We start from the raw sequence: 18,033 nt of genomic DNA, 5'->3' as shown, positions 1-18,033 counted from the left end.
TGAGAGCCTAAAAGACTAATCAAATAAAGAGCACATTGACCTCCCTGGGTGGAGGCCCAGTTTCAGATTCAGATTATATAACCCCAGCTGCATCAGGAGTTCTTCAGCCATGCTGCTCTCAGCTGCCTGGGGAAAAGAAAAAAGAAAAGAAAAAAAAAAAGACAGAAAAGAAAACGCAACAGAATTAAGTGAAGTGAAACCACTGCTGCATCAATCCCAAGTCAAAATGAGCACACATCCTCCTGAAGATGGTTTACCTACTTATCTAGCCTAATGAAACCTCAGCCATCTTCTATTTCCTTTCCCTTCCGTGTGTGTGTGTGTGTGTGTGTGTGTGTGTGTGTGTGTGTTTAGGGGAGGGGTGTTGTGAGGAGAGGAATGGCCAAACAAGTCATTAATTCTGGAAAAATATATAGAAGTGCATCCAAATGTAAGGGGAAGAAAGAAAACAGAGGTCCATGCAAACCTGTTTCTGTAACACTTTTACAATTCCTTATTGAGAGAGATACACACGCTTGCACACACCTTTTACTGATGCCTGGGGACACAGTAATCAGGGACATTTGGGCGTCTGGCTAAATAGAAATGCACTCCGAAAACACAGACACAGTATTTTGTTTTATCTGTTGCAAAAAAAATGTATTTGATTACTTGAGTAAAATTACAGTATCTCTGTTGTTAGTAAGTATTAAATGTTAAAGAAATTGGACCCCCCTTTCCTTTCAACTTTCCAAGAAAGTGCATGTAACAGTCCAATTTTTCCTTCCATACCTAATACAAAATAAACAAACACTATACCTGCTCTCTGAATCAAGAAGAAGCATTTGCTCTTGTAAGGAACATATGTACATTTTCATGAAAGTGATATTTCTTACTGTATATACAAGAGCATCTACATTTTCTCCACTGAAGGTTGTTCAAGATGCTATTCTTAGCAGCATTGTGAAATCCCAGCACACACTTTCTATTGTGAATATACCTACAAGGCAAAATGTTACGTCTCAGTTTCAACTACCAAAACAACACTTGTATTTTCTCTAAAGAATTCTGCGTGCTTATTACTGTACAGAAACTTATTAACATTGAGGACGACTCAAGTAAAAAGCACAATACAAATAGCAGTTCAAAACGGAAATGGTTAAATCTACCAAAAAAAAAAAGCAGGTTGAATTTTAGAATAAAAATCAAAAAAAACTAAACCTTTCAAAGAACCACACTGTTCAGTCTGTACTTTCAGTCCTTTCCTTAATTCTGTTTCGAAAGATTAGACAATGTGTTTGCTGATAAAACTTCCCAGCAGGATCAAAGTGAACATTTATATACAGACTTTATTAGAGATCTAATGCATCACTGAGGCATTGCATCAACACCAGATTCATATTAAACTGGATATAGAAAATAAGTTAATGCCAGATTAAGACCGCCTAGCAGGGCAACTTGCAATGGCCATAAATGTGACAGCAAGTTTACAGCACTCTAGTCAATTAGTATTTAGTCCAAAATACAGAAGACCAAAGTTAACGCTTGCATTCTGTTTGCAAAGCAAGGTTATATCACTAATAAATAAGCTTTTTTAGAACTCTAGAAGTTGAACAAGATACAAAAGAACGTCTTCATAATGTTGTAGTTCATAGACCTGGGGGAAACAGGAGGGGGGATGGGGGAGGAAGGGGCAAGGAGAAGGAGGCCAAGGCAGCAGGAGGGGGAGCGGTGTCTTGTGGTGAACAGGAAGGCTCATTCCCCCAGCCAGAGCCTCTTTAACTTGTGACTATCTCTTTGCTGTCCTCCACGAAGCGGGTGAAGCGGAAGTTGGTTCCGTTCTCACTGCTTGCCATTTTCTCCAGGCCGGCCAGAGGAGCGCCAGGCTCTGAGTTCTGGAGCTTCTCCAGGTTTCCTGTCAGCCCACTAATAGGTGAGCTGCTCCCGCTGCCGAGGCTTCCAGGAATTGGAGGGATGCCACCATTCTGAATGACGGAGATCTCATTGGCCTTCATCGCCAGCCCGTTGGAGAGCGCTGCTGCATACTGATTCCAGAAACTGGAAGGATCTCCGCTTCCTGACCTGGCCGCCAAATCCTTCTGGAACATTTCTGGGAACTTGACGGGATTGCCTCCTAGAAATGTCATGGGGCCATCCACAGAGAGCCGCCGGCCCCGGCGTGCAGGGGTGCTGTTCCACATGTGTGTGCCCATGTGTACCTGGGAGAAGGGGGGACAGGGGGAGAGGGAGAGAGTGGAGAGAGGACGGAGAAGCTTTAATAGTTGCATCTGTCTCAACTCATATCCTAACACTGGACAAAGCAAGTGGCCTAAACGTCTACTCTCATTAGGTGCCTGACAGCAGAAAGGGCATCGTGGCGTCCACTCCAGTGACTTGTAATAGCACACGGACTCTCTGCCGCCCGCTCCCTCTCCTCTCCCTGGTCAGGATGCCTTACTTACTCCTTTTTTATTACGCGTACTTAGCTGATAATGGCCTCCAGCAAGCCAGTCAGTCGCAGATAGCTCCTTGCAGGGGAAGAATTGTTATGTCCACTCTCATTGCCATGGTAAGTATTGTATCTGACACCCTTTACCCTATAAATGTCCTTTTCAGATGGGAAGAGAGCACCCCTCACTGATTGCCCAGAGGAGGGCCCCATGCATGGAGAGAAAAGCCAGAAAGTAATTATTTATCTCACATTACTGGCGGCAATCTCTAGAGAAATACTCTGTCAACAGAAAAATGTACACAATCTGCGGCCTCAACTGTTGCTCTAGAACTTAAGCATATTTGCTTTATTTCCAACACCTATCAGTAGGAAGTGTTGTATAATCAATTATCATAATACCCATTAGCAGAGCAGTGACGTTATTGTTTTTCAGAAAAACAAACCCGGCTGGACTGCATGGTTATGAAAAATAGATGCCTATGCCGAGGAGAACTGTAATTATTAAGTGATCCGGGCAGCACACAGGCCACACGGAGGCCTTCAATCAATACCCCACGGCCACACCAGGCTGTCTTACTTGGTAGGTAAAGCAATTCATTTGGGGCACTTAGCGAGACACCAGAGTTAGACTGCTGCTGTCTCGCTTAGGTACCAGATTATTCAATGGGTGGGTTGCAGGCTGCCCTGGTTCCTGCTGTGGTCCTGACCTTCCAGTTCCTCCACTCAGCTCCCCACACACCCGAGACAGGCCTCTTCCCTGGGGAGAACTATCTTCCTGCCTGAGTGTGTGTGTCGGGGTGGGGGGGAGCTAGCCAGGGTGGGGGGAGAGAAGCCTTACAAATCAGTGACCATGGGACCATGGGGTGGGGCTGGGGAGTGCAGATGGGGTGAGGAGGTACCTTAAGATTGCCTTTTGTTGTGAACGCTCTTCCACAAATAGTGCAAGCAAAGGGTTTCTCTCCAGTGTGAGTTCGCTCGTGAATCTGCAGGGCACTCGATGAGGAGAAGGTCTTGCCACAAGTGTTGCAGTAGTGCTGTTTGGGTGTTCTCCTGGGCAGGGCTGGGAGCAGGACTGGGGACGTGGCAGAGGATGACAGAGGCCCAGAAGGGACTTGACTGGTGGGGGTGTCCTTGCTGTCCTGAGGAGTAAAATGCACGAAGCCGTTGACCTCTGTTTTGATGAGAGATGACAACGAGTTGGCGGGAATGACCGCCGAGTTCTGATTGGGGCCAAGGTTGGAGCTGGGCTCAAAGAGCTGTGATGGTAGATCTCGCATCTGATGTGTCAACATGTGCTGCTTCAAATTACCCTTTGTGGAAAAGCCACGATTGCAAACTGTGCAAATAAACGGTCTCTCTTTGGTATGACTTCTATAGTGAATGTCCAAGGCACTCTGACAAGCAAAGGTTTTGCCACAAATGTCGCAAGCAGTATTTTTAAATTTACCCCGGTCTCGAAAAGGGAAGAGGATCCCCAAAGAATCTTCTTTGATGATTTTCTCGGCATGGCTAGAGGTCAAATCCAAAGCCCCACCATTCACTGGGGTGGGGGACAAACCATTGGCAAACTCGCTTGGCCCTGCTTTCTGTGGCTTCTCCTCAACACCGGGTGACTTGTGAAACTCCTGGGTGCTGTTGGATGGGGACAGAGCCTGCATGGAAGAGGTAGACTCTGAGATGGCGGGGCTGCCAGCACTCTGGCTCTCCATGTCACCACCCACCGAGGACGAATCGTTGGTCAGCACGTCCCCCTCGACCGACCCATTCTCCACTGACTTCAGACTGGCCTGCAGCTGCTCAGCCAGGCCGGCATTGATCATCTTCATCTGGTTCTCCAAAGCAGCGATGCTCGACATCTCTAGGGGCAGAGGCGAAGACGACAGGCTGTCTTGGGACGCGTCTGCGGACTTGGGCGTGTCCGGGATGCTGCCCTCGGGACAGTCTTCCATGTTTTCATCGGAGAAGTTGTCTAGGTCATCAAAATTTTTCTCATCGAAGGAGCCCGTGTCCGACTCCATGGACTCGGGGTAGCTGTCGGGGACGGGGGTGTTGGGAATCTGCCCTCCCATGTGCATGCGGATGTGCTGCTGCAGGACCACGGCGTTGGTGAACTTCTTCTGGCAGATGGGGCAGGAATGTTGGACTCGGAGCGGGGGCATGGCCCGGTGCACGCTGTAGTGGGTCTTTAGGTTCCCTTTGGTGGTGAAGGCCCGACCGCAGATCTTGCACTTGAAGGGCCTCTCACCCGTGTGCGTGCGGTAGTGCATCTTCAAGGCGCTCTGGCAGCTGAGTACGCGGTGACAGATGATACACTCATTGGGGTCGGTGGCCTTCTTGTCAATGTTCTCCACCAACTGCTGGAGCTTGGACGTCTCTGAGGCTTGGGAGGAGTCCAAGAGGCCCCCGAAGGGAAACTTCGCCTTGAATTGCTCAGACATGAGTGGCAGCAGTGGGTTGGTGAGTGTGGTGGTGTTGCCGGGGCCACCGTCGGCCACCGGGGAGTTCAGGGGACCGCCACTGGCCGCCCCGGGGGCCGAACTGGCAACCACGCCTCCCGCACTGCTCTCCTCGCTTTTGCCTCCAGGGGGTGGCACAGCGGCCCCTTCACCCTCCTCAGGGGGCCCGCCCAGGTTTCTGGTGGTGGGGTCGGGGGCCCCGGAGTCACTTTTGACGGAGCCTGGGGGGCTGGAAGTGGAATGACTGATGGGGATGGGGGCTGGCTCTTCCGTCTTGATGAAGGGAGTGAGGTTCGGCAGGGTCGGGGGCAGCGGCAGGCCCACCGAGGTGGTCAGAGTGGGCAGGACCGGTTTGGTGTCGAGCCAGCTGGTGACGGGCTTTTCCGGAGGGATGGACATGCCATAGGGGATGCCGGTACTCGTGGGGATATTGTCCAAATGCTCAGGCACGGGATAGGGGTTCATCTGGATATGCGGGTATTTCTCCTTGTGGCGCTGGAAGTGGACTTTGAGGTTCCCCTTGGTGGAGAAGCGGTTCCCGCAGATGTTGCACTTGAACGGCCTCTCGCCCGTGTGGGAGCGCAGGTGGATCTGCAAGGCACTGTCGCTCCCGAAGACCTTGGCGCAGAACCTGCACTTGTGTTTGAAGAACGCCTCGTCGGAGGAACTCTTGGTTTCGAAGGCAGTGACATTTGGTGGCTTGCTTTTTCTTTGCTGGGCCAAGGCGGACAAGGAGTTCAAATCCTCTGCAGTTGTTCCAATGTTGGGCAAAGGGCTGGGGAAGACCGAGTTAGCAGGGGCCGGCTGAGGTAGAAGTGGATTAGATGCAGGACTTAACAAACTGCTTATTGCAAAAGCTGGTGAGGATGATGCCGAGGCCGTTGCATTGCTGGCATGGGAGGCACCAGCGCTCGAAGCCACTTTTTCTGAAGATGGGGTGGTGACTGCTGCCGCCAGGATGTTGACGTTGGGGGAAGAGCCGCTGTGGGATGGGATGATGGTGTGGCCAGAACTGCTCTGAGGTAGCTGGATTGGGGGGAGCTGTTTCACACCGCTGATGCTGGCAGATTGGCTCGCGAGGCTCTGTGCTAATCCAGCTGCTGCTGCCAGCTGCTGAGATAAATGGGAACTTAGTGTGGACAAGGGGTTGGCAGATGTTCGTAAAGGACCTTGAGAAGGACTAGAAGATGTTGGCAAGTCTGCGTTCTGAGACGCCAACAGCAATATTTGGTGACGAATCTGCTCGATCAGTTGCAGCTGGTGGATCTGCTGCTGCTGCAGCGCTAGAAGCTGCTCCATGAGGGCCGGGACAGCCAGCTTGCCCCCCGAGGCCCCGCCGCACCTCGCTTCCTGGGAGAACTGGGCCACCGCCACCTTGGTGCTCTGCAGGTTCTCGATGATGACGTTGCTGTTGATGACGGAGAAGCTGCCCAGTGTCGTCAGGTCCCCGAGCTGAGGTAGAGAGGTTGTGATCGCTGAGGTACCTGTGGAGGAGCTGCCGCTGTGGCTGGGCGGCTGGCCGCCATCGCTGCCACCACCTTGGCCCGTGGCCGAGGCCTCCACCTCCATGGACTCTTCCCTGTCCAGTGCGCTGTGTTCCGAGAGGTCACTGCAGTCCACCTGCTCTGCTTTGTTCACGGTGTCATTTGTTCGCTCCTCAGGATTCTCCGGAGCAGGGCTGGGGGCGAAGGTTTCGGGTGGGGAGGCCGGGCTTTCATTGACGATGAGAACTAATTGATTTTTAGTACAGTTCTTCTTGTGGAGCAGAAGATCAGATAATTCAAAGAACTCGGCACAGCACCGGCCACAGACGTGGGCATCCTTGCTCTTAGCAGGGCGGCTGGGCTGACCCTTCTCGGTGTTGCCTGCCAACAACAAAAGGTGCAGGGTGAGAAGGTGGGCCGGGGCACATGGGGTCACCCACACCTTCAAAAACCAGGAAGAGTGGGATCAACTGTATTCAACGCACAAAACTCACAACTACAGACGCTGAAGACCAATCAATATCACCTACGAATGCTCATAATTAAATGTTAAGGGAGTTGGAGACACTTCTAACAACTGGCTATCTGAGGACAGCCATGGCCTTCAGATAATCCATCAAAATATAAAATACTATGAACCGAAGACATCGGTGCATAGTGAAATTCTATAGCAAAGCATTGATTTCCAATATTTTATATACCTTATTGTCTACTCATCCAGAGAGGGGCCAGCAACCATTCTGAGGACTTATTAGGCTCTTGAGTTTCTGTCAACCTTATTCATTTTCAATGGATTCAAAGATATCTGTGACAGTTTGTTCTGTCACTGAACTAATTTGTAGTCATTCAGGTTCCAATCAGTTGTTGACAAGAGGGGGGGAAAATGCATAGCCCCAAGCTGAAGACTGACAACTTGAAAATCATCTCCAGGCCCAACCTACAACCTGAGCAGAGTCTGATCCGTGACGTGCTCTGCTGTCTCGTCAGTACGAAATGCTCCCAGACTCGGTGGAACACAAAAGAGAAAGTAAAACACAGACAGAAGAGAAACACAATGATCATAATCCATGACAAGGCACGCCCGGTACCCCTATCTCATGCCATGGCATGTTTATTTTTTAAATTAAAGTACGCAACCCTGCTATCATTCTGCTAATCAGGGAATATATGCCACAATACTCCAAATGGCAATATTAATGGCTCTAAATATTTCATCAAAAGTACTCTTTTTATCTAAAAAAAAAAAAAGAAAGAAAAGAACTGGCATGAGATTTACATTTCTGATTAGACATCAAGTTGAAGAAAGATGTGCAGTTCAGGGATAGAAAAGAAAGAATTCTTGGTTTAGAGTTTGGAAATGCCTTGCAATTCTCCTGTCGGAATGTCTTTAAAAACAGTTCGCTCTTAACTGCTATCAATTGTTTAACAGATTGTCCTGAACCTTTCATTATAAAAATCCCTTTATTTCATGTTTGTTTCCACCGGTTGCTCAGATTTCTTCTCACTAAGATCCATTTGTAAATTAAACATAAAAATCTCCAACTCCAGGCTAACATCCTATTCAAAGACAGGATGGCGTCCCATTGTTTGCCCAGCATGGGGAACAGCAACTTCTGTTGTACAAATGGTGTGTGGTCATCTCTGAAGGCTGTGAAAAAAAAAACTGTTTAATTCAAGGATTACCTCCCTGCATGCTTTTCTGCAGAACTGAATCAGATAATAGTTAGTTTCCATGACTTCCAAATTGAATCTCCCAGAAAACTTGCAGGGGGAAAAAAAAAAAACTAATTGCAAATATGAATAAAGAATAAATACAAAATCAAAATGCTGGGTTTAAGAAAAAAAATTTTGGTAAACTTCGAGTCAACTCAAAGAAGCCAGTTTTTTGCCATTTTGGTAGTAAACATCAAAGAAGATTTGAATAGTTTTACATTCCCAAAAAGAGAATTAATACCTAAAGACTAACTTCTGAAAATTCCTTAACTCTCTGCCTTGAGTGATGCCGAAGTTGATTAGAAGCCTTTGGTAAAGTATGCCAAATGTATGCACACTCGTATTCACTAGGAGTGTTATTGAGAAGCTAAGTTGTACTTAACAAGCTAGCTTTCTTAAGACCCATCTTTTAATCTCCACAAGGGTATAGTGCAAAATGCATTAACAATACCAAACAAATCTTAGTTGTAGCAGAAAATACCAGTAATGATTCAGTTTTAATTTAATGTTTAATCATCCTAATTGGCACTGGATTCCTATGCACAATCTAGGTGCTGTTTTAAGCACTTTCTGTCGCTCTCCCTGCCTTAAAATAATATAAACAAAATATTAAACAAAATTCGCTAAAGTTATGTTGCTTAACTTGGGACAAAAATAATGTGACAAAAATTCTGTTTAAAGCTTCTTATTTTGACAACCAATTTTAAATGATGCATCCATTTCGGATGCTTATTTTAAACTAGGAAATGCAATTCCTAATATATTCAACAGAAATGTTATTTCTTTCTCTTTGCACATTTCCATATGTAATGGTTATGTTTCCATCTACTTTTACAGCCAATTATGAAGGAACAAAAGCTATTCTGTTTGTTCACACATTTTCAACAAAATGCATTAAAACTATTATGTCAGCATGTTCTATTAAGCTCTGCATTCAGTGGAAAATACTTTTCAACCAGCTCACATTTATCAAAACATAAAGCCACTTTAAAACACAGTTTTGCTTGGTCAGCTGGGCTTAGACAAATAATGACAGATTCAGAACTAAATAACTAGCAAGGGAAATCAGAAAACTGACTTCATCAATTGTACACATTACAATGTAGTTGCTTCAAATATTTAGCACATCTGTGCTCACGATTAAAGGGCATTTTAATTCTTTTTAACTTCCAAACATCTGATATTCTTATAATATATAGAGAAAATTAAAAGAAGTATACTTCATAGGATTTAGTGGATTATTACTTTCCTTTGCTTGAATCCTGCATTTGTACTTCTCCAAGACTCACTTGAGAATTTTCAAGTTTTGCAACCTGAACATTTTTATATTTAGGATTGTGCTAACTGGATGGGAAAACATAGATGCTTAAAAATAAATGCCTAGTTGCTTGTAAGAAAGAGACTTTTAAAAAAATCTGCTAAATTTTAGCTTAGTTTTCACAACATTTTAATAAGCTGACATCTGATCTCACTGTAGAGTCAACTAATTTAATTTCCTGATGTTTATGAATACAAGAAGATGAAAAAGAAAAGGAGAAGAAGGAGAAGAAGAAGAAGAAGAAGAAGAAGAAGAAGAAGAAGAAGAAGAAGAAGAAGAAGAAGAAGAAGAAGAAGAAGAAGAAGAAGAAAAAGAGGAGGAGGAGGAGGAAGAGGAGGAGGAGGAGGAGGAGGAAGTGGAGGAGGAAGAGGAGGAGGAGGAGGAAGAGGAGGAGGAAGAGGAGAAAGAATTCTGTTATCTCTTTTTATTTAAATCAAAAGTGTCACTACCCTGTTAATAGTTTTTAACTTTAAATCTATCTTCCACATTCTGAACAGAATTTCAATGAAACAACTTAAACACACAAAACACAAGAATAAATTTGATTCTTTAACTACAAAGGGAATATTTTAAGTTATAATAAGATATACACATGTACATTAGCTTGTTCTAGTTCATTTTTCCAGACTCTGCTATCTTGTATCTTTCTCAACAATCTATTGCACAGGATTGCAACTGGTGATCCCATTATAGTAAATACAGTTGCCTTGTTCCTGTACTGGTGAAAATAACATTTGGTTTCTTTTCTAGGGATTTTGAATACAAATTATTTTGTAACCCTGGCCAATAAGAAAATGTAAGAAGTAGTGGTTTTCTAAGAATATACACATGAAAAGATAATTGGAATTCTACATTTCTATTTGCTTGGGGTGGTCTGATAGATCCACACAATTTCGACTGAAATCCCAGATGTTTTAGTTCTTGTTGTACTACTTAAGTACTTGATGCCCATTGCAAATTTGCCAGTTTTTCATCATCTGAACCTAACATTGCAGAAGCAGAAAAACTGAAGTGTTCCAGTGTTTGTCTGCTAAGAAAATAAAAATAAAACCAAACCCCACACAGAAAGGTTTAGTCAGCCAGGAAGAAACAAAACAAAACACCAACAACCCTCCCCTACCACACTGAGTTTTCTTTTTTGGAAATCCTCAAAAAGATCTTTCACTTTCCTTCCCAGGACCTTAAAATCATATTAGCATTTTTGAAAAAGAACTGTTTAAGATTATGATTTTACTTGTAATTTTAGCAGACTGTTTCTTTTTCACAGACCAATTTAAGGTGACTGTCACAATCCTTGATAATCGGTCTTTTATCTTTTTTTTTTTTTCATAGACCTGGAAAAAGCCTGAATCTGAATGTCCAGCTTCAGATGCTGGAGAAATTGTAAACATTACAACATATGCTGTGCATATTTTCTGTGTTGTCTTATGGTTCCTCTCCGTGAAACACAGCCTCAGGATATATTTATGTCAGCCCTGGAGTTTCCTCAGTGTCTGACCAGGATTTGTGTATTTTCTAGTGAAAGAATACAAGTGAAATCTCTGGGAAAAATAGCAAGCCCGACAAGACATTCACTGCTTTTCAAGTCTTGCTTTGAGCCCACCTCGTGTACACAATAAATGAAAGGGGAAAATGTCTACCCCTTGGATGAATCAAACTGAACACTAGATGGGGTTCCAGTTGCAAGGGTTTGTTCAAAAAGTTCTTTGTGGCTTTCCTCTTCCAGTGACGCGGAAAAGAGAGACTCCTTAAGGCGCGATCTAAACTTTGACTACATAAACATTGGCAAAGGCACAAGAAACTAAATCCCTGTTGTTTGAGGGTAAACCGGAGCGATGGGAAGGACCTGTCAATCTTCCCCTTTGGGGGTCTGGCATCTGAGGGTGACAGGGGAGTAAGGTTAGGAAAAGAAGCCAAGCTGATAAGGTGAAACTAAAATAAACTACGAACTTCCTGCTAAGTGACTAGCAAGACTCAATTTGGGGGTCACTGGGGAGATACTGAAGGACATATTATGATCTGGACCTTGTCACCTTTGCATGGGAGGAGGCTAGCAAAGGTTAAAACAGCTGGACACATGGAGGTTTTCTAAAGCCTGGCACACAAACTTTCCTCTGGGGGGGAGGGGTGCTGCCTCTCGGGGAATCATCTGCCATCTCCTTTACTGAACAGCTAAACAGCTTCGGTTGGGGTAATCTAAGAATATTTGGGAAGACATAGCCAGCAGGGCCAGGAGACGTCTTAGAAAAACTGAATTAAGACTGCAGAAGGGATTTGTTCTGCTTACAACGCTGCCATCGCGGAAAACTTGGGGCACTAGGAGTCTCCCTACTTCCCAGGCTCCCAGTAAGACCCGCAAATTACAAATGAGGATCTCTGCCTCCTCAAGATTGTGAGAAATGACAACATGCTTCAAAAGCGGAAAGATGCGAAATCAACCCCCCCAAAGAATAACCTATCAATTGCTACTTCTGCCTATAAACCATAGGTGAAACTGGACATAAAATAAACCACAAAATGATTAGTATCACAAAAATCCCTTTCACACACAGTCTCTCTTGCTCAGCTAACTTTTGGCTTGCCTGTGTTTTGTTTTTAACAGTTTAAGAAGTATGAACAGCCCCAAGCAAATCCCCAAGAACTATTTGCATTTTATTTTATCCTCCAGCATCTCCCATTATGGCACAGACTTAACATAGGCCTGACTAAACATGAATTCTTTCCAACTGCCTTATCTTGCAGGTGTCGGTTTTTCAAAAAAAGCAATTAATTATAGTTCTCGGTAACCTTTTGGGCCCAGAAATCAATGTATTGCCATTAAGCTGCCCACATGGAGTAAATTACTTTGGTAAATAATAGAATTTCATTATTAATAGAAATAAGATGAAATTTTAAGATACTTCACACAAGTCAATGCTTTATAGGCAGTCAATGATGTTTTTTATCTCTCTCCCAATATTATATTTTCTGTAAAAAATGCTGAGTGCCAAACTAAATGAATGGATTATCCATGTAGTTACACTCATCTTAAAAACATCACCCATGGAAGAAAAGCCACACACAGACACACATACACACACACACACACACACACACACACACATACCCTCTCTCTCACTCTCTCTCTCTTTCTTTTGAAACCCAAATTCACATGCAAACCATTAGGTTTTAATAATTACTTTCCTCAAAATTATTTATCTCAGTAAATAATTTTTCCAATGGCAGTCATTTTTCTACAAGTAATCTGAGACTTGTTGAATATTGTTTAAGAGGCAAGTCACATCTACCAGAATCTTAGTTTCATAAGAAGTCAAAAATCCCAAGCTTATTTTAGGGTGCTGCTGGTCTTACAGCTTTATCAAATAGAATTAAAAGAGCACATTTTAAAGCTGACCAGACGAGCCTGTTTTCTTGAAATGGTTGCAATGAGGTTAGTGATGTGGCGCTTTAGCAGGGCCCTGGTGTTCTTTGTATGAGCACATGCACGTGCACACACACAGACACACACACACAGACACACACACACACACATGCATGACATGCAGCCCTTAGCTTTGGGAGTCCCCTTTCAGGATGACTGTTACTGGGGTCTAGAAACTTTTCTAGTTCTACTCTGGATTGAGGGGCTCTTAGAGGATAAAAAGCAGTGACCAGATAGAACTTTGTATGTTTGATATTTTATCTGTCATATTTTAAGTCTATTTCAGCATCAAGGAAAAGTAACCATATATTTGTCTTCTAAAAATTTACCACTCTCTCTCTCTCTCTCTCTCTCTCTCTCTCTCTCTCTCTCTCTCTATTTGGGGAAGGGGAGAAGGAATGGAGGTTGGTAAAATTATTGTGGAATAGTGGGTGACTTTTTCAAAGGGAACTCTGAGCTATGTCATAAACTCTGGGTTCCATTTCACTCCCCAATCTCCCCAAATAAAAAAGAGAGTAGGACCCTCCTGTAAGGGAGCCGGGGAGAAGGATTAGTTGTGTCCTAATATTATTACAACATACTAAATCCTGTAAACCTATTACAAAATCTACCCTCTAAGCAGGAGAACCCAAACTTATTGTTCCTCCACATAAAAAACAGTCATAACCTAAAACCATTACTACTGAAGAGAAAGAGAAGAGGTTGGGGGGGTGGGATTGGATGTGGGTGCTCGGCAAGACCCCTAACAGTTTGCTATTCTTAAGACAATGAACCAGCTTTTGGGATGAAAGAGTAAGAAAAGAAGAAGGGAGGAAGGAAAGAAGAGAGAAAAAAAGAGAGAGAAAGAAACTTGATTCACTTAATTAACTTACCTCAAAGCTCAAATAAACTTTGAAAAAAGGTCTGATAAATAATGAAGGGAAGAGGGGCCTTCCCTTTTGCTATTCTTTGAGAAACCCTTTCTGAAGTCAGAAGCCAGGCAGGGAAAAACCGCACAGCTTACAAGACATCATGTATCCCCAAGCCAGAGCCTTTATTGTGAGATTTTTAGAAAATGCATAAAATCGGTACAAATTTACAAAACAAAGTAAGGAACTTTTCCCTCTCCTTTAGTTAGTCTCATGCAAAGTGTAGCCTTGAGCCCTGAGCTGGGCAAGCAAAAGTCTCACCAGAAACTTTAGGAAAAGATGGGTGTGGGGTGAGGAAGAGAAGCTGCTAGCTGAGAAAATCCAGAAAAAAAAATTACTGGGGGTTGCTGCGGCGGCCTTGGATAATTTAGCCTGCTTTACTACGGTGGACCCAGTTTCACCTAGTGTGGAAAGTGGGGTTCAGGGGCTCCTCTCCGCAGACGGAGAATTCACAGGGACTCCGCAAGGGCCAAAGAATTTCAAGGAAGAGCGGCGGGAAGAGGTGGGACAAACGCCGTAAACACTTTTGAAAATCATTCTCAGTTCTCCCTAATATTTTACGGTAATTCCCCCTTTCCCTTCCTGACAGTGGGGAGACGCCAGCAGGCGCGAGCCTGGCTGGTGGGATCCGGTGGGTCCCCACGCCCAGCTCTGCGGAGAAGCAGGCCTCTGGGGAAGGAACCGCGGGGCCCGGCCGGCCGCGGAGTCCAGCGCTGACCTCAGGACACGCTTCGGAGCCCTGCTCGGTTCCCAGCCCTCTCCTCCAGAACCCCCAAAGCTGGAGCCTGCAGAGAGGCGTCCAGAATCTCTGAGCCACTCCAGGGTCTCTAGTCCCAAGTCTTCCTGCGCCCGGGGCGTGAGCAGGGGACCAGGAGAGCGAGTCCCCCGCGCCGCACCATCGCCTCCAGCGCGGACTCCCCCTAAAGTCAGTTCCCCTGGAGGGCAAGGACGGTGTCCTCCGTCCGTACCCCCAGCTTGCTGCCCTGATCTCTGTCGCTCCAGATTCTATCAAGCTCCCCACACAAACTTTGTTCCGGACTTGTTCATTCCCTCTGGGACCCCGCAGTGGTCTCTTCCACTGGAGAAAGTCAGAACTGGTTTTGAGGGGCTCTCTTCTGGTCTAAAAAGCGCCCCCAAAACCCCCCAGTCGTGGTAAAGGACCCTCACGACTCCGGGAAATACAGGGTGCTGCGATCCTCAACCTCGTGCACTCCGAATCTAAGGACCTGGGGGGGGGGGGCGGTGGCACATGTGCTGGGAGAAAAGATCGGGGGGATAATAAAACTTGGGGAGCCGGACCCCGACACGTTCCCCCCATCTCCTCTGCACTCAGTCTCGGGCAAGGGGCAGCATCTAAGAAGAGCGCTCTGCCCCCTGACCGCGACCCCAGCGTGGCAGGCGCCGGCGCCCCGACAAGAGTCTCCATGTATCTTCGCTGCTCTGAACCCCAAAGGCACCCGGGGTTCGGCGGAGCGGGCCCAGGTGGAGCGCGAGCGAAGGAGTCGGGGGCTGGGGGCGCGGCGCGGGGAGCCCCGGACGCTCGGAGTTCGGCCCCGAGTATCAAGTAAACTTCCTTCCCCCAGGGCAGCAGCAGAACGGGGGTGGCCGAGGAGCCGCTGGGGGCCCCCGGGAGCGCCGCGGGGAGCATGAGGGGCCCCGAGCAGGCGGGCACGGGCCTCTGCCCGCACCCGCGCCCCGACCGCGGCTCGGCGGGTCCCCGCTCCGCTGCCCGGAAAGGCCGGCGTGTCCCCTCTCCTCCCCCCACCCAGAAGACCCAACAACTCCGGAAAGATCCCGCAGGGAGGAGTGTTTGCTTTCTCGGCGGCCGGGGGAAGTCCAGCAAAGGCCACTGGAAAATTAAAAAGAAAGAGGGGGGGGAAAAAAACCAAAAGAAAAAAGCCACCACGCCGAACGGAGACGGCGAGCGGGGGACGCGGCGGCGGCGGCCGGGCAGCGGGCGCTGGGCCGCCGCGTGTGCGTGGGTCCGAGGGTGCGTGAGTGTGAGTGCGAGTGCGTGTGTGTGCGTTTGTGTGTGTCCGCGGGCGCGGGCCGGAGCACTCACCATCTCGCCGGGGGAGCGAGGCCACTTCGGGGTCGGATTGGAAATGTTGAGGCTTCGCTTGCTTCCTCCGCGACATGCTGGCTCAAACATCAGCTGGGGCAGAATAAAAAATTACTAAAAAAAAATCTTCTCAAAATTACGGAAATCGAGCGGCGGCGGCGGCGGCGGCTCCCCCCGCCCGCCGGCCCGCCCGCCCCCTCCCCGGCTCCCCGGCCCCGGGCTCAGCGCGCATGTGTCCTGCTATAATTATGATTATCAATAATGCATTGCGATTAATCATAGAGGGGCTCTTTGAAAGGCGATTGGCACCGGGCCAGCGCTATTCAAACCCGCTCGCCTTAATCAATTAGTTCGTGATTTGCTGCAGACCCCTGTCTCTCCGCGCGCTGGCCCAATAAGCCGGCCGCGGGGCTGGCTCTGCGCGCCGCGCCGCCCGACACTGGGTTAACCCTCTTCGCGACCGCCCGGGACTCCGCGGCCCGGCCGCCGGGGGCCCTGCTCCCCGCCTCTGCGCACCGGCGCCCGGGCCTGCGCCCCCTCCCTCCCCGACCCCCCCCGCCCCCACATCTCGGACTGGGCCGACCCAAATTAGCATGCCCTCCCCGGAATGAAGCCGCCCGGGTGGGGGGTGGGGCCGGCGGGCGGCCGGGTTGGAGACCCAGGCGGCAGGCGCGCCGCGAACTTCCCAACTCCAGCGCTAGGCGCGCGGCCCGCGAGGGGGGTGTGGGGGGGCAGGGAGTCCCGTGGCGGAATCTGGAGGGGGTGGGGGGGAAGGGAAGTCCCGGTTCGTGAGTGTTTCTTCGTTTCTTTAAGAGCTACCAGAAAGCAGCCCACCCCCACTCCCATTAAAAAAAAAAAAAGCGAGTGGGGAAGAGCCAGCCCCACGCCGGTCCGCCTCCCGCCCGCAGCCCGGCCTCCCTCCCGCTCGCCGCCTGGCTCGGCTCTCCATCGCCCGGAGTTCTCCATCCCCTGGATCCCGGGCTCGCGGGGGCGCGGAGAAGAGGACCGAGGAAAGGTTTGGGAACGTGATGGGTTTGGGGGAGGGGGGAGGTCTTGGGGGGGGTGGGGAGGGGCAGCTCTCCCGCCACCCCGATCTTCCTCCAACGGCCCAGATCCCGCAGTCTCTCTCTGGCTCCCTCGCCCCCTTTCTCTACCTCGGACATTCCCAGGACAATTAGGGCTGAAGTTTTCGGGAGATGCAGCCCCGAGCCCGTGGGATAAGGGGCGGCCCGGCTCCGCCCAGGACCCCTCCCGGACCTTCCCCCCGCCTGCCCCGGTTGGCTGCAGGGCGCGTCACTCCGCGGGGAGGCGGCGGCCGCGGTGGCGCCGCCGAGCCCGGGGCGGGCGGAGAGCAGGGACCGGCCCGGGGCTCCGAGTTCAGCTCCCGCCGGGGGAGGTGAGAGGGAGGGGGGCGAGGATGGGAGTGGGCGCCGCTTACCCTGCACGCTGCAGAGCTTCTCCCCCCCCCCCCCGCCCCCAGCTTCGGGAGGGGCGGCCCGGCCCGGCTGGACCGGGTCACTCCTCAGGACCCCTGGGCTCTCAGTCCTGGAGGAGGGGGCAGCGCCCCAGGCTCGGGCCGACGAGGTGGTGGCGCTGATCCGGGGTTGAGTTAGGGGGGTCTCTATAAACTATCTGGCCCCGCGGAAGCTCGCCTCCACCTCTCGGACACTTGCCGAGCGCGGCACCCAACTTTCCGCTCTGTCTCCATCTCCCTCAGACTGGGGTGCAGCTTGCCTCCCTCCCCCTTAGCCCCCCGAACCCGGAATTGGGAGGCCGGGGCCCCGCGTTCCCTCCTCCGCTGGGCTCGGGCGCCTGCGAACCTGAGACTCGGTCTTCGGCTTAGCTCTTCCCCCTCTCGTCTCGGGGTCTCCTCTCTCCAAGGTTCCCGAAGTGCTGCGCCCAAAGGACAAACTAAACTTCGGCTGAGTAATCGGGGAGGAGGGGAGGAGGGGGGTGCAGATACACAATCCCTGCCCTATCTCACGATCGGGAAAGGAGAGGGCTCATAAGGACGCCCCAATTCGGGAGCGCCTGTGTGTCTGGATAGCACCGCGGTCGGTTCGCGCGAAGTGGGCACCGATCATCCGAGTAAAGCGTCAGACACACTGCACCCCTACGGTGCTCCCCCAAATGACTTTTTTCGTTCCCCCCTCCAGCTTCTTTGCTCTCTCTTTACATCTAAATCTTCTGAGTACGGGTGAGTTTTTCTTCCAGCCGACTCTCCCCCCCCCTTGCTATAA

The 18,033-nt window shown here is 49.0% G+C and overlaps 1 protein-coding gene across 2 annotated transcripts; it reads right to left on the bottom strand.

Moving 5' to 3' along the window:
* Positions 1-612: 612 nt before the first annotated feature.
* Positions 613-17,712, bottom strand: SALL1 (spalt like transcription factor 1). 2 transcript variants are annotated; one of them, XM_055145248.1, is made up of 4 exons: positions 17,614-17,712; positions 15,794-15,886; positions 3,331-6,752; positions 613-2,198 (listed from the first exon to the last, which is right to left on the bottom strand). In XM_055145248.1, the coding sequence occupies exons 2-4, from the start codon at positions 15,867-15,869 to the stop codon at positions 1,758-1,760; spliced, it is 3,939 nt and encodes a 1,312-aa protein (XP_055001223.1). In that variant the 5' UTR covers positions 15,870-15,886; positions 17,614-17,712; the 3' UTR covers positions 613-1,757. The 2 variants fall into 2 exon arrangements, with proteins under 2 accessions (XP_055001223.1, XP_004600727.1); XM_004600670.2 differs by lacking the exon at positions 17,614-17,712 and having other exon boundaries at positions 15,794-16,014.
* Positions 17,713-18,033: the final 321 nt, after the last annotated feature.

The sequence above is a fragment of the Sorex araneus genome, chromosome 8, assembly GCF_027595985.1.
Source record: "Sorex araneus isolate mSorAra2 chromosome 8, mSorAra2.pri, whole genome shotgun sequence".
Taxonomy (NCBI): Eukaryota; Metazoa; Chordata; class Mammalia; order Eulipotyphla; family Soricidae; genus Sorex; species Sorex araneus.
This window is presented reverse-complemented; position numbering and strand designations above follow the sequence as displayed.

Bases quoted from the DNA above. Each gene is read 5' to 3' on its own strand.
- SALL1 (XM_055145248.1), bottom strand. From the start codon at position 15,869: ATGTCGCGGAGGAAGCAAGCGAAGCCTCAACATTTCCAATCCGACCCC. The intron at 6,753-15,793 runs GTGAGTGCTCCG...TGTTGTTGGCAG, and splicing joins CTCGCTCCCCCGGCGAGATG to GCAACACCGAGAAGGGTCAG. The intron at 2,199-3,330 runs GTACCTCCTCAC...CCCTTCTCCCAG, and splicing joins CAACAAAAGGCAATCTTAAG to GTACACATGGGCACACACAT.